Consider the following 14,383-nt stretch of genomic DNA (forward strand, 5'->3'; position numbering starts at 1 on the left):
GCGGAGGCATTTCTTTCACAGATTGAAGAGGAGCTCGCACTGATCACGAAGGCTTTTAAAAAAGGTAAACACATCATCCCAAGCACTTTCTATTTTTTTTTTATTATTATTATAGAAGTACACTGATGGGCAAAATGGTAAAATATTACTTACCTTGGGGAAACATTTCTTGATTTGCTCATACGAAAAGGTTCCATAATCTTTGTTCTCTGGTGGCCGCACTTCGTGTCAGTTTCATTTCAACATCTGCTGAGATGAGATCGCCCGGGGTTCAAACTTCAAGTTAATCCCTTGCTCTTCTGCTCTCTTGCGGTAACACCATTCCCTGTATCTACCAGGTAGAGTTTGTTCTTTAAGAGCTGTCTTGCTAATCCACCGCCGGAGTAGATTATTTGATTGTTTGTGAGACCTGAAAAGAAACTGTCCTGCTTTCACAGTATGCAGATTCCAAAATGATTATATTTTTCTTTGCATATTTTTTTATTTTGCAGAAAATAAGACTGTTGTACTTTACTTTTATGTTTTTAATAATATTACACAAATGTTTCCAACGACGACATCACTTCCGTTTTTTCATCCACAAAGTCTGGAACCACCCTTTACATGCCAATTGATGACCGAAACCGCTGCCTGTTATTATGAGTCATGCGGCATGCATTTACTTTACGGCCTTTAAAATAATAATAGAAACACAACACAGCAGGAAGTGCGAGTACCCCCTCTATCGGAAAAAGAAAAGTAATTTCGCTGTACTATTTTTTAAAAGGGGTTGCTCCTTTCGATTGCCAAAAGTCTTTCATAAATCACACAATTTTTGTCACTTAATTAGAAACGCTGTATAAAAATAAAAACTTTACAATTTATACAACTTTAAATAATAATTTTAAATTGATTTTTTTCAAAAACTCTGTTTAAAGAGAAACTAATGCATGTCTACTTAATATTTTGTACCCTGTTAAAAAAATGGTGAAGTCTAAACAAGTCATCAACAAACAGTGCGCATGCTGCTGCATGCTGAAAACCGGCATAACCAAACAGTGTTTTTCGTGAGGGCGGACGTGCTCAAAAGAACTTGAAAAAAAAACCTACCAAATACTGTAACTATTAGGATCAAGTTTTGTATTTGTCAGTGCGATAAACTTCTTGCGTGTGTTGCATACAAATAACGACAAGAACTGACATACTGAATGCAGCCTGGAAAATGAGCTGGACACATTTGGGAATGGTGTAAAGTTGTCCTCGAAGTTTCTTTGGAACAACACCGACCAATAACCAACCAAAAAACAACAAGATGGCCGTAAACCACGCAGGTCGACGCAAGACGCTAGAAGGTAATGTACTTTCTGTATTATTCTTGAAACTAAACTTTAAAAAAAGTGAGAAGAGATTAATTTCTCTATATGCTGTAGGCAATGGTAGCCTCCACAAACAAATGCAACATTTTACTATTTTCTTAGTAGTTAGGCCAGCCCAGGGGCTGGAGAAAAACCCCAGAAATGAACCACACAACACAACTACACAATTTCTGATGAATTGCTAGTCTACAAAAGGGGTATCAATTTACATACATACTGGGAAAAGTTTCCGTATGGCGCCACCACTTTTTCATTCGAAATAAAATAATATAGTTTCTAATTTACCTGATTGATATATCCCTTTTTGTAAAAATGAGTGAAAAAGTGGTGGTGCCATACGGAAAGTTATCCACAGACTGTAAATTCTCCTGAGCATGGCTTGAGGTTTTTACTTGAATACACTAGACACCTTGGGTATTATTGGTCAAAGACCAGTCTTTTCACTTGGTGTATCTCTTGCACACACAAAAAACATGTGAAATTTGAACTCAATAGAATTGGTCGTTGAAGTTGCAAGATAAATGGAAGAAAAAACACCCTTGTCACACAAAAGTTGTGTGCTTTCAGATGCTTGATTTCGGGACTTTAAAATCTAATTCTGAGGTCTCTAAATCAAATTTGTTGAAAAGCTTTGTTACTTCAGTGGGAACCGTTTCTCGCTATGTTTTATGCTATCAACAGCTCTCCATTGCTTGTTACAAGTAAGTTTTTATGCTATTGTAACAATTATTTTTGAGTAATTACTAACAGTGTCCAGTGCCTTTAAGTTTCATTGACCATTATCTTAACGTCTCATTTCAGATCAAACTCATGTGACCATACAGGAGCAGTTTTTGTATGAATGGAAAGAAAACTTTGGAGATTCGCAAGTACCAGAGAACTTGCAGTTTATGAAGATGACTCTCCCTGAGACTGTCAAACCAACACAGGGCGAAGAGGGCGTGGCCACCCCTGCCTTCAACGCCACTGACTCTTTGATTCTCGCCAACCTAGAGGGAGACCTCAAAAAGTCCTCCACACACATCCTCAAACTACGCAATGAGCTGAAGCGGGAGAAATTTTGTAAGGAATGGCTGACGAAAGAGATCCACCGTTACAACAGGGCAAGCGAGGGACTGGACTCTAGATCAACAGGGTCGTCAGAAGCGTCAGAGCTGTATCCTGAAGAGGATTTCGAAGCCTTGGGGACGGTCAAAGAGGAGTTGGAGACGCCCCGGGCATCACTTGAGGAAGACGAGGTATCAGGAGATTCTTGTGATAAAAAGACTCTGCATGTCGAGAATGATGATGATGATGATGATGACGATGATGAGCAGGAACCTCTCTATGACAACATCAAACCTCAAGACGACAGTAGCTCTGACGAAGACATGGAGGGAATTTATGAGAACTTGGACTTCTTGAAGAAAATGCAAAATGGGGATGCGTCGAATGAGGAGTCGGAAGGCGAAGATGTCTTTCTTGGAAACCCACATATGGAGCACCTACTCACAACGAACATGAGGGTCAGCGCTCTGATAGAGGGGCATGATGAAGACGGAGGCCCCCCTCCAAGAAGACCCTTGAGGAGGGGCCAACCTCCTGTCCTACCTATTCGGGGCGACCTCCCGAAGATGCCCCAGAGAGATGAGACTGCACAAGAGAAGGTAGAGACACACCCCTCAGACAACAAACAAGACCATGGTGAGATATTAGATGTAACGGCAAATTGTTTTTAAGTAGTTAGAGCCTTTAGAAATAAAACTCATATCTGATGACAACATTTGAAGTTTTGTAGTAAAAACACGTCACCCATTGTGCAATGTCATGAATGTAGAACATGTATGAAACTATGCACGTACATGTAACAGTCTAATCTGATCAAGATGCATTATATTTAGGCCTACTGTTTGGTTACAAAAACCCAGAAAAGTCTATTTATACTTGACAACTTCATTTTTAGTACACCAAGCTTTAAACAAAAATTGTTTTGATAATTGATCTAGTTGGAGTTTAGTGGGATTTGTGATTTTTCTCACAAATCTTGGGAAAGTACTGAGTATGCAGTGCTAAATATAGTATCACACATATTGGTGTGTGGTTAAACCAAAACTAATAGGCCTAATTGACCTTGACACGTAACTTTTATGGAACAAAATTTAGAAAGAAAATAAACAATGCTGATCCTCTTAACTGTCAAGGCCCAAAAGGAAGCTACTTAAAATGTAGCACAACCGAGTTATGCTGACCAGAATAAGGTTATCAGGCAAAATACCATGTCACATGCATCATCTTTGACTGGTGTCCTGCTTATTTGTGCTTAGCACAGAACTAGTTAGCAACATTGTCTGCATGTCAAGGAGCTCTATGAAATTATTAGGCCCAAATAATAAACTCACTGACACCGTTTAAATACAGCAGGTTGTGTATGTTGTTTGTTTATTAACTGGTACTACACAACATTGAGTGTAAGTTTAGGGCCCTGCACGATATTGCCAGACTGACAACGTTTGTATCCATTGTATACTTTAAAATCATTAAGAACCATGCATACTGTAGTTTTAGTTTGTTGTGTGTGGCTTAGCAATCCAATGACCCATATCTCTACATCAGGGACTAGGGCGTGGGTGCAATGTATTGTGCCCTAATAATAATGTTCTTTTGTCAGTTAGGCCTTCTTTACCTGACTAGCAATGTGTACAGCATTTTATGGTCACTCACCATACGATACATTCACAAACTTTCATGAACATCATTTAACGTGAGTCGAGTAAACATGTGTACGTGTACTTTGTATGGGGGACACAAGTTAAACCAGTATAAATTTACACGTTGACACTGTCTCTACTACAAAATAGCCACAGAGCCTGGACTTCCTGTGGGCATGATTAGTTGAGCTCATCTGGCTCAATTTACAGCTGTTGCTTTTAGTTATAACTGTTGCTTTTGCTTTTAGTTATATGTTCTTTAAAAACTATGTCAATTCCCCCCCCCCCCCCCCCCCCCCCCCCGTAACATTTCCCATGACCAGTGTCTTGCCTAGTTGCCAGAAAAGTCCCTTGAATGAAGTAGGCCTACACAATGGTTTACACATTGTGTAAACAGAGGTTACATGGTGTAATACAGATTGTAGGTAAACAAAACAGACATTTCCAAAACAAAATAAACAAACTACTATTAATGTAGGGCCTACACATTGAGCCAACACTCCAATCAAACAAGAGATAGTTTGAGCCACAAGTTAGTTACATTGTGTTGTTTGTACACTGTAACATAAATACATTATATGAATTGTGTGTGAAATGAGTGTAGTACATGTAGGCCTATGTAATTGAACGTGAAGTCATCACATTTAGGCTTACAACTTTAAGAACATTTTGGAGGTGTTCATAAAACCATGAGGCAAAACATACAATGTAGGCCTACTGCTAAATGTTCACAACTTCCTCCCTAGAGGGTTCTAACTCAAAATCTGTGTGGATTTTGAAAGCTTGTACTCAACAAAGTTCACTTTCTAAACTTAGATGTCAGTTATTCCTATGGTTATTCCTTTACTGGTCATGTGTTATGATGTAATCTGTACAGTATCATGGGACTTTTAATGTTTGGTACCAGTAGATTATTCAACAGGTGCTATGCACAACTTCCTGGTTGATTTCATTGTTGATGGCCACATCAAACCCTAGGCATGAAAAATCAATAGCCTGTAACAACATTGGCAGTTTTTTTTACGACCTAGGGTTTATTCTACATACAACCTCTCTTTTCAACTCACTTGACCTTGTGAAAGCTTCAGCCTGGCAGAAAAGCTATTGTACTACCAACCTCAATATGAACCTCATCCTTACCTATTTGGCCTGCTGAACACTGCTTATTACACTATGGTGAAATAGGGTAAAAATACATCTGAAGGGGGTACATCTCGGGTTTCCTTTTGTCATGTTTGTTGATTACAACAACATTGTAAACACACTTTGTAGGATGGTACTGAACATAACTGTTCACTCCTTCAGCAAACACCATTCTGATATAAGAATGTTAATTACTCTCCTGTATGGACTCCCCTCACTACTTACCTGTGTTTATTAATCTTCCCTTTGTACAACACTCCTTTGTCATGTTTGTTGATCACAACAACATTGTAAACAACTTCAAAAAAATGGTACAAATTTTCTTGTGTATTGGTACTAAACATAATTGTGCAATATTATTTAATTTAGATTTGGGGTCTCCCCATTTTGTGGTACGTGTATTTCAAGGATCTTGTTTCAGTTTCAGCTAAATGCCAACACGGGATAAGTTTGGGAGATTTTTGTTTTAATTAATTTGTCTTTTTGTGTACCCATGATTTGTTTTAATTAATTGTCTTTTTGTGTAGCTAAATGCCAACACAGGATAAGTTTGGGAGATTTTTGTTTTAATTAATTTGTCTTTTTGTGTACCCATGATTTCTGAATAACGTAGTTTTGCACAGACAAAAACAGTAGCGGAATGAATTATACAAGGGACAAATCAAATGTCATTCTTCCAGATTGTTATTAAACATTCGGCTCTAAGTTTTGTACATTATCTACCCGTACACAATTCAATTGTCCAAATACATGCATACGTGAGCCTAGAGACAGTTTTGTTTTTGGCAGAGATCATTATTTTTTTTCCCCATGAGATGAAAGACTTGTGCGTATATTGTAAAACCGAAAATACTTGTTTTTGTGTTCATGACATGCACTAGTTACGTGTACATGTACATGTACATGTAGGCCCATTCTCCTTCAAATAGGCTACGCCAGGAACTTAACATCCTGTACACAACTCATTGTCATTATTTAGTTTTAGCACTACAATTAAACCCAAAATAGTTGTCGTTATTTTGTACAAAGCAAGACTCTTTCGATCCTCCACTTTGCTATCGACACCAAGGTTATCACTCAGTATAAATCAGAAACCCAAACAACACAAGACCTTCAACAAAACAACAAATCTGGTCATCAAAACCGAAACCTCAGGTGGTAGTCATTGTAACTATAAATGTACTCAAAGCCCAATTTGTCTACGCACTGATTCAATACCCAAAGCCTTGAACTTTTACTTTGTCATGTTGGAGTGAGCAATAGGGTTTGTTTGAAACAGTCACACAGGCCTGATCAGCAGGAAACTTTTGACCACTTTCCGAGAGACCAGGATGCAACACTGATTTCCAAGGCTTTCTAGTCATTAAAGGGACTAATAACGACAGTGACTGTACACAATGTAAAACGCCTGATGGTCAGTCGCCATGCCAGTTGGTCAATAAATAAAGGTTAAATGATTATAAATACATTTGATAATTGGAATGATAAATTTATTTCTACTCAGTAGTTTAAAAAACAACAACACTCAAATCACTCCTCTCATCCATACAGGGATATTTACTAATATTCTGGGATCCTTAACATAATGTTTTCCTTTTCCCATCCACATTTTTCCCACATTGAATTACATGTAATATTGTATTATAGGCCTAACCTGTAGATTAATTCTTGGTGTATTTCATTGCTTTGAAAATATTGGTTATTTTCTTGTTTTGTGTTACAAGAAACTTTGCTCCTGGACAAAACACACTCAGATACTACCACTAAAACAATGTATTTTAATTTAAAAGCCGCATTTCCTTAAGGTGATCCCCTGGTTGCCGCGTTCCAGGTTGTATCGTAATTTGGGTGTGATCCCTGGCTACACGGCAGTTAATGGTTGTATGGCTTCTGACTGGCACCCCCGAACAAAGATATTGACAAAATAGGGACACTGCCAATATAGGGCTAGATAGCTCAGTTGGTAGAGCGCCGGCACGTTAATCCGGAGGTCGTTGGTTCGAATCCCACTCTAGTCAATTCCTTTTTCAACCCCAAAAATTAATTCAAAATAAAGTGGTAATTGTTGTAATAGTATACTGTCAGACTGTCACTTGTCAGTGAAATGTTTATTCCCCATCCCTTCCAAATCATTTGTTCGCCCCTTTGTCGCCCCTCACACTTGCCACATGCACCCTAAACTTGAGGGTCTGATACCAGCAACGCTTGATCTTGGTTGTAAACTGTGTATCTATGTAAGTAATGACATTACTTCCATGTGTCAAAGATTTGTTTAATATTTGGAAAGAATATGAATACATGTACATGTACCATACTTTTGTATCATACATGATGCCCAATGCTTCTGGAAGTTCTTAGAATTTGTATTTTATTTTATTTATTTATTTATTGACATCCAACAGCGGAAAGCCGCCACTAACAGGAGTCAGTAAAAACTATGTATAAATAAAAATATAAATATAAATATGAATATAAATATAACAATATATAACACTAATATATAAAAATTACACAATATTGATAAAAACATTATTATAAGTAGACAAAAATAGTACACCGAAACCCACATCAAACAGACCAGGGAACATCAACAAGAATGGTACCAGTAGTTCTCGTTAGCCACTCTATGAGGGACATTTTTAAACTTCACCACTTGTGGGGCAATCACCAGGGGTTATTTTATATCATTCCTTTGTAAAGTATCATGCAGGGAAATATGTGCAGAGACACCAATCATTCAATCATTTGTTCTTTCAGATTTCCTGTCGCCTAACAGCGCCAGCCAAAGAGCATCCAGTCCCTCTAGTATGTCGGCTGATGATCGTGGCTCTGTATCGTCCACTGACCCTGAATCCTCTCCATCTTTGAAGCGACCGGTTACCATTCGTCAGATGTCTGGCGAGATGAGCCCAGATCCACCATCAGATGATCAGGTACATTTGCAAGTTATTATACTATTAGAAATTATTTTTTATTTTTACCTTACAGTACACTGATACATCGCACATACTCAGTGCGCACGCTGTAGTTGTTGAATGAGGTGCATGCTGGTCTAGCTAGCGCTCAAGTTTGATCATAGCTAGATCAGCATGCACATCATTCAATAGTAGCGCTTGATCAATGGGTATTTACAAAAAGGTTCTGGAAGACCATTTTTAAATTGTTGTTTACCTTGCAATGATATCTAGTAAGTGATATGCAATGCTCGGTGCTTCCTGAGTCACTCAAAACAAAATTGCAGGCATGACTTCTGGAATCCTTGAGCAGGTGTCATACCCAGGGATAAAGATAATTCAGACTTTTATCCGAATTCAGACTTGGTAAAGTCTACCTGGTAATAACAAATGCTGTATTGTTAGTTCTCCTATTCTTGGACTGCAAATTGTAGGAATTTTCCAAGTACGTTTCCCAGATCCAAATAAGTCTTCCAATATGTCTTGGACATGTTGCAGGCCTTGAATTACACTAAGGCCACAGCCATTGTTCCCCCTGGTGGTGCCCCTTCAGATGTTTCCCACAGACTAAGATTTTCTTATGGAAGTTGAGGTGCCCTTTGCAAAACGAAAATGGCCTGGCCCGATGTTAAAGAGAGACTAACTGCCCTTTAGCCATGGTTTTGTTTGAACTGTTAACCCATAATATTTGATGGTTTTCTTCCACTTACCATGTCAGCTCCAACACAGGTTATCTTCACCAGAGGTAGAAATCCTCAATGTCAGGAGACTTCTACTGAGCGGGACTTTGGAAAGTGAACTCAAGTATGTCCAGACTATGGAGGAACTTCAAAAGGTAAGTTTGTTTTAAACTTTGTTTTAATGTAACTATTATTAGTATAAGTAACTTACCATAAAAACAGTATAACAAAATACAAGAAAATATACCGCCAGATGGTCGAAGGTCAGCAAAAGCAAAAAAGCGTACAATGCCCCACACCTGTTGCAACATTATCACATCTGTGTCACTTAAACACGTACAAATTATTTCAGTAAAATTAACTATTATGCTTGTAAGTTTTATGTTTACATTATAATAATATACACTTATCACTCCAAGCCATCGAAACCCAACTGCATTGTGTTTTTTGCATCTGTTGGACTGCAGACTGCAGGAGTGAACTGATCGTGCTTGATACAGGTTCAGGGCACCATAAACTTAGTAATTGTGTTGAGTTATCATGTAATATTTTAGTTTTTTTTGTAGGTAGGATCCTAGGTTGGTAGGGTCCTAGTAAAACACAAGTTAGGGTTTTAAGGACAATTTTGCATGATTTTATCACAATGTAGATCCAGACCATGCACAGCAGAAAAAAACTCAAAAATTGCACTGTATCCGAACTGATATAAAACCCCCACCCCAATTCGTTGTCACAAATGCACTAGTGAAGTAAACTGTGAGGTATAGCTTTAAGTGCCCTGTTTTGGATAAAACGATGACTTGTACATAAATTTAGTAGATTTAATAACTGTCTTGGGGATAAAGGAACAATATTGTGGTTTTAATCTGACACCAATGTGTGATTTGACAAGCACTCGATACCCAGGGCCTTCAAACATGTCAGAGTCATACAGGAAGAAAACCCAAAGGTTACAATGTACATTACTCTGGTTGGATGAGACTGAAATGGTTAACTATATAAATGGGTCAGTAGATAAACCATGAGGTTGGTGTGGCTTGGTTTTGTATTTTTGTTATGGAGCCATAAAATAAAATTCCATTTTTGGTTCCTCTTTTCAGTGTGGATGAGGTTTCTACACATTTGTGTCTACGTTTTATGACTTTTGACACACACACAATACACTTGTGAATTAATCTATAACAGTGCACTGCACAAGTGTAATAATATTGGGTTCAAAGTCCACATTTTGACATCAAAGCGCTACATAAAGCTGGTGACATCATTTTCAATGAATTCGTTAATTAAATTCCTAGCTGTTTATGTAGGGGTCAATATTTGCTGATTTGAGATGGTTTTGATATTAATGTTAATTAACTATTATCCCACTAATGCATCGTCTGGGAGAGACAATTTATAAATGGGCATTGTGTACTGATTAGAATGGTTGAAAGATCTTTTATCAAACAGATGTGTCCATTTGGAAATATATTTAAAGGGATGGGCAATTGGAATTTTTGTATTATTACATACGTGTTAGTTGTCTGCAGATTATTTTCACCTTGTAAACTCTTACAAGGTTCAATTTTAATTAGGTCTTCGAATCAAAAGCAGCTTTACAAAAGTAATGAGTGCTTTGAGACGCCTGTCGGGTGTGACAAACAATACTAGTTGCATTTGTTTCTTATTATAGTTTATTTCACAAATTGTCAAGCCGCAAGTAATTTTCAAAGGAATTAATCAATTGTAAGGGCTTACAAGGTGAGGTGTCACAACCTGCAGACAACCTTATGTCATTAGGAATGAACAATTTAACAATTTCCCCATCCCTTAAAAAAAAATGGAATTGTAAAATCTTAATCTATTTTTATTAACTCTCCCAGCTACACCTTTCCCATGAACCAACACTAGGCGCTTCAGCATGTCTCTAATGCTTGGATCAAAACATAACCCCTTGTTTTTTGTCTCATTCTTTTTCTGGCTAGCTTCCACTCAAGATTTGTAAGGCCTCCTTTGCTCTTGTGTTTCTAACCATTCCATTTACTTCCGATGGTTTTTAATTTTTAGTCATCAACCTTGAAATTGGTTATTGCTGATAAGTGTAAACAAACCTCCGTCGTTGTGTAGCATGTCTTGTTGTCTTCAAGTACTGTATTTTTTACTTCTTACTTAGGCCTATTTTACAAATTTATCTGTTTCTTATTAATTTTTTTATTTAAGATGCACACAACGTTCATGTTTACTTCTTAAATATTAACAAGTTTATCTCTTTGGGAAAACTGAACACAAATTTTCATGGTTACAAATTCCAAATTTATCTCTTTGTGTTTTTATTGAACAATACACACTGGGAAATAATGTTCATGTTTTTTTAATGTGACATTTATAATAAATTGATTGAATTGATTGATTGATTTGATTGATTGATTGATGATTGATTGGTTTCCCCTAACAGGTAATGAAGACATTCAAGGCCAACATGACCACCTCCCAGCCGATGCTAACCCAAGAAGACTACGATACTCTTTTCTTTAAGATACCTGAACTTGCTGATGTACATCGGGAGTTCTGCAACCACATGGCGCCCAAGCTGGCTAAGTGGAGCCCTGGACAGACCTATGGAGATTCATTCAAGCTTTTGGTGAGGGAGTTTTTTAAATTCCCCTTATAAAGCAATGACAGCTCTTGTTTTAAATTAAAGAAACAGCTATTGCAAACCACTTAAAACACTAAAGGTTGGCCTGATACTTCATGTTCAAAGGCAACATCGGTCTGGGAGGGCACATCTTTTTTTGATGACAGTTTTTCTACTTTTGCCCTACCCTGGACGGCCTGTGCTTGTTTTATTGTTTGTCCGAAGAATTAAAATAAAATAAATAAATAACATGGGTCAGGCCTGATACTTCATGGAGGCAACAAAGGCGATTGCCTCCATGCCCCCTGGTCCTTGCCTTGTTGCCCTTGAAATGCTCAACAGTAAACATTTCCTCTACGATTTCCTCATAGGGTGCCCTTTACCTAAGAGAAAATTCTTGGACATTGCCCCATTGCACTGACTGCCTGTAATTGCCCCGTGTGAGATGACTCTTAGGCATCTTGTTGAGAACCTATTTGAAAAATGCTTCCAAAGGCAACGTATTGAAATTGTTTCTTCCTTATCAGGCCAGAGATTTTGGTCTACATGAGGAGTATGTAGCCAACTACAAGAAGGCCATGGCTGTCTTGGCAAGACTGAGGAAGCTTGATGAAAGGTTTGCTGCAATCTCTAGTAGTATTAAGCTACAATCAGGCACCACCTACACCATGGAATGTGAGTATCAAACTACAAGATCAAATTTTTTTTTGGGGTATTAAAAACGACTATAATAAAAATGACCAGTGGTGTGTCATCGCCTAGTGGTTAAGAGCACCGGACTCAAACTCTGGTGTTTCTGTCCAGCAGAGTGTGGGTTCGAGTTACGTGACACCTGTGTCCTTAAGCAAGACACACCAAGCTGCTTCGTCTTTCAGAATGGGACGTTAGGCTGCGCTGCTGGTCCAGGGTCCTGTGTGTTGTGTAATGCACCTTGCATTGCTTTAAAAATGCAAAGGTTGTGGGTTTGAATCCCTCCCAGATTGAATTATCTCTGTGGGATTGAGAATGGGACTGGTTTGAATTTTAGGAGCAATGATCTTTCAACATTGAATCTAATAAATGTTTTTGTTACGATAGTTACCAATCCTACTCACTGCTTTACTGTGAAGTTCTTCCAGTTTTGCAGTTTTGCATTATTTAATTTGTCCATAGTACATTCTAGTACAATCTAAAATCCCTTGTGACGGAAGTTATGCAAAGTATAATGGCAAACTGCTTTTCTTTGGGTTATTTTTACTATGGGTACACGCCTCATTCAGACTATGTAGTTCATGCCCAAGGCCAGTTTCCTCCACAATGAGCTTCAGTTTGCTGTGTTCAAAAGATGGTATCACAATGTGTATCATGCTGTACTTCATAAACCACAGCTCATGTATTGCATTTAGAAAAAGCTGGCGAACCAGTGAAGCCCGGTTCATACTTCCTGCGAATGATTCGTGCAAAGCCAATTTTTTTGCGTCCCCAATTGGGACAAAATTTTGCTTCGCATTCGCATGAAATATGAACGGGGCTTTATATGACAACCCAACAGAAACTGCTGGCTAGTCACTGAAAAGGGGCAAACCCTGTACAATACAAGTTCACCATCATTCTACAACCAGGGAAAAACAAACTCTGTTCCAGGGCCTCTTTAAATGCAGGAAATTCAAACCACGCTTGACTGAGTGTTTGGGCGTCAACCTGAACAGGGAGGGCTATAAAGAGTTCAAATTCCTTCAACAGGAAATAATCCAACACTTTGTATTATTATTGATATAATCGTAATCCCAGTGCAGATTTCATTCAAACAAAACAAATGAACCACTTCAAGGAGGCTGTTTATTTTCAGAATTTTGTGTGTGTATGCCAAATTATTTATAAAAGATTCCCTAATTACATCATGATGTAAATGTGGAGTCACTTTTTGGGAGGAAGGTGAGTCTTCCAGTTCAAATGGTCTAAGAGTAAAAAGAGTTCTATGTGTTTAAAAAAAAGGTTAGAAAACAGAATTAGCTGTGGCAAAATAAATCATGGCCTGATGTTTCGCTTCTAGCAGAGTCTTTCTTGAAGACTAACTAGTTACAAAAATTAGTTTAATTCAAAACATACAACCACACCAAAGATGTGTTGCAGTGTAATTGTGTTGTGTTTTGCAAATTGTGATCAAATAAGCCATGATTTTAATCAACTTTGTCTATTAAGTCAGAACATGGAGGTAGTCAGAACAATGAGCCAATTTAATCAAAGTTGTTGTTGGAGACTTTTCAATTTCTAACTAAACATTTACATGTAGATTTCTCGGTATATTTAATGAGAATAATTCCTTAAAACTTCTGACATAGAAAATGCAATGTGTCATTGAGTTGGTCTGAGGGGGTAAATAACCACATTATGTTTGTACATGTATGTATTGTTTAGTGATAATTGTTGACTACTTCTGTTGGTTTGTTATGCTAGCTTTCCTAAAAATAATTCACAAAGAGGAAGAAAAACAGTTACGCAGGAAACAGTTGTGAAAAATTGCCTCAGAATCATGACCAACTTGATCACATTTCAGAGATTTGTATCTTTGAAAAAAAAAACTGTCTGTGGTTGATTAAAAATACATACTCCATGCCAATAGCAAACAAAAAACCCCATGCCAAACAGCAAACAGTCTGGAGTGTCAATCTTGTGGAAAAGGGAAGAGTTCTTTTTTGGTTATGTGGGTTCAAGGGCAAAGTGGGGGAAAAGATGTTAATTTCAATTACAACATCAGACCATTTAAGGACATTTGGTTACCACTCCTCAAATTAATGACAATAAAAACTCGCTTTCGAAAGAGTCGACCATGATGAGAATCATTTCACTTTGAAGTGAAATGCTGCATGGAAAGATTATACTTTCTTACTATAGGTAGAATGACACTCTATTTTCAAAATGTTCAAAATGGCTGCATGGAAAGATTATACATTTTGACTATAGGTAGAAT

At 37.7% G+C, this 14,383-nt stretch overlaps 1 protein-coding gene across 2 annotated transcripts in view; it reads left to right on the plus strand.

The window, feature by feature from the left end:
- The first annotated feature begins 1,045 nt into the window (after positions 1-1,045).
- The window catches only part of LOC139938397 (active breakpoint cluster region-related protein-like), a 35,033-nt gene continuing 21,695 nt past the window's right edge, over positions 1,046-14,383 (plus strand). For both annotated transcript variants that reach the window (XM_071933898.1, XM_071933899.1), the window contains exons 1-6: positions 1,046-1,331; positions 2,157-3,038; positions 7,943-8,118; positions 8,858-8,974; positions 11,254-11,439; positions 11,961-12,108. In XM_071933898.1, the coding sequence (XP_071789999.1) occupies positions 1,292-1,331; positions 2,157-3,038; positions 7,943-8,118; positions 8,858-8,974; positions 11,254-11,439; positions 11,961-12,108 (1,549 nt within the window). In that variant the 5' untranslated portion in view covers positions 1,046-1,291. The remainder of the gene's footprint in view (positions 1,332-2,156; positions 3,039-7,942; positions 8,119-8,857; positions 8,975-11,253; positions 11,440-11,960; positions 12,109-14,383) is intronic.

The sequence above is a fragment of the Asterias amurensis genome, chromosome 6 (genome assembly GCF_032118995.1).
Source record: "Asterias amurensis chromosome 6, ASM3211899v1".
Lineage (NCBI taxonomy): Eukaryota > Metazoa > Echinodermata > Asteroidea > Forcipulatida > Asteriidae > Asterias > Asterias amurensis.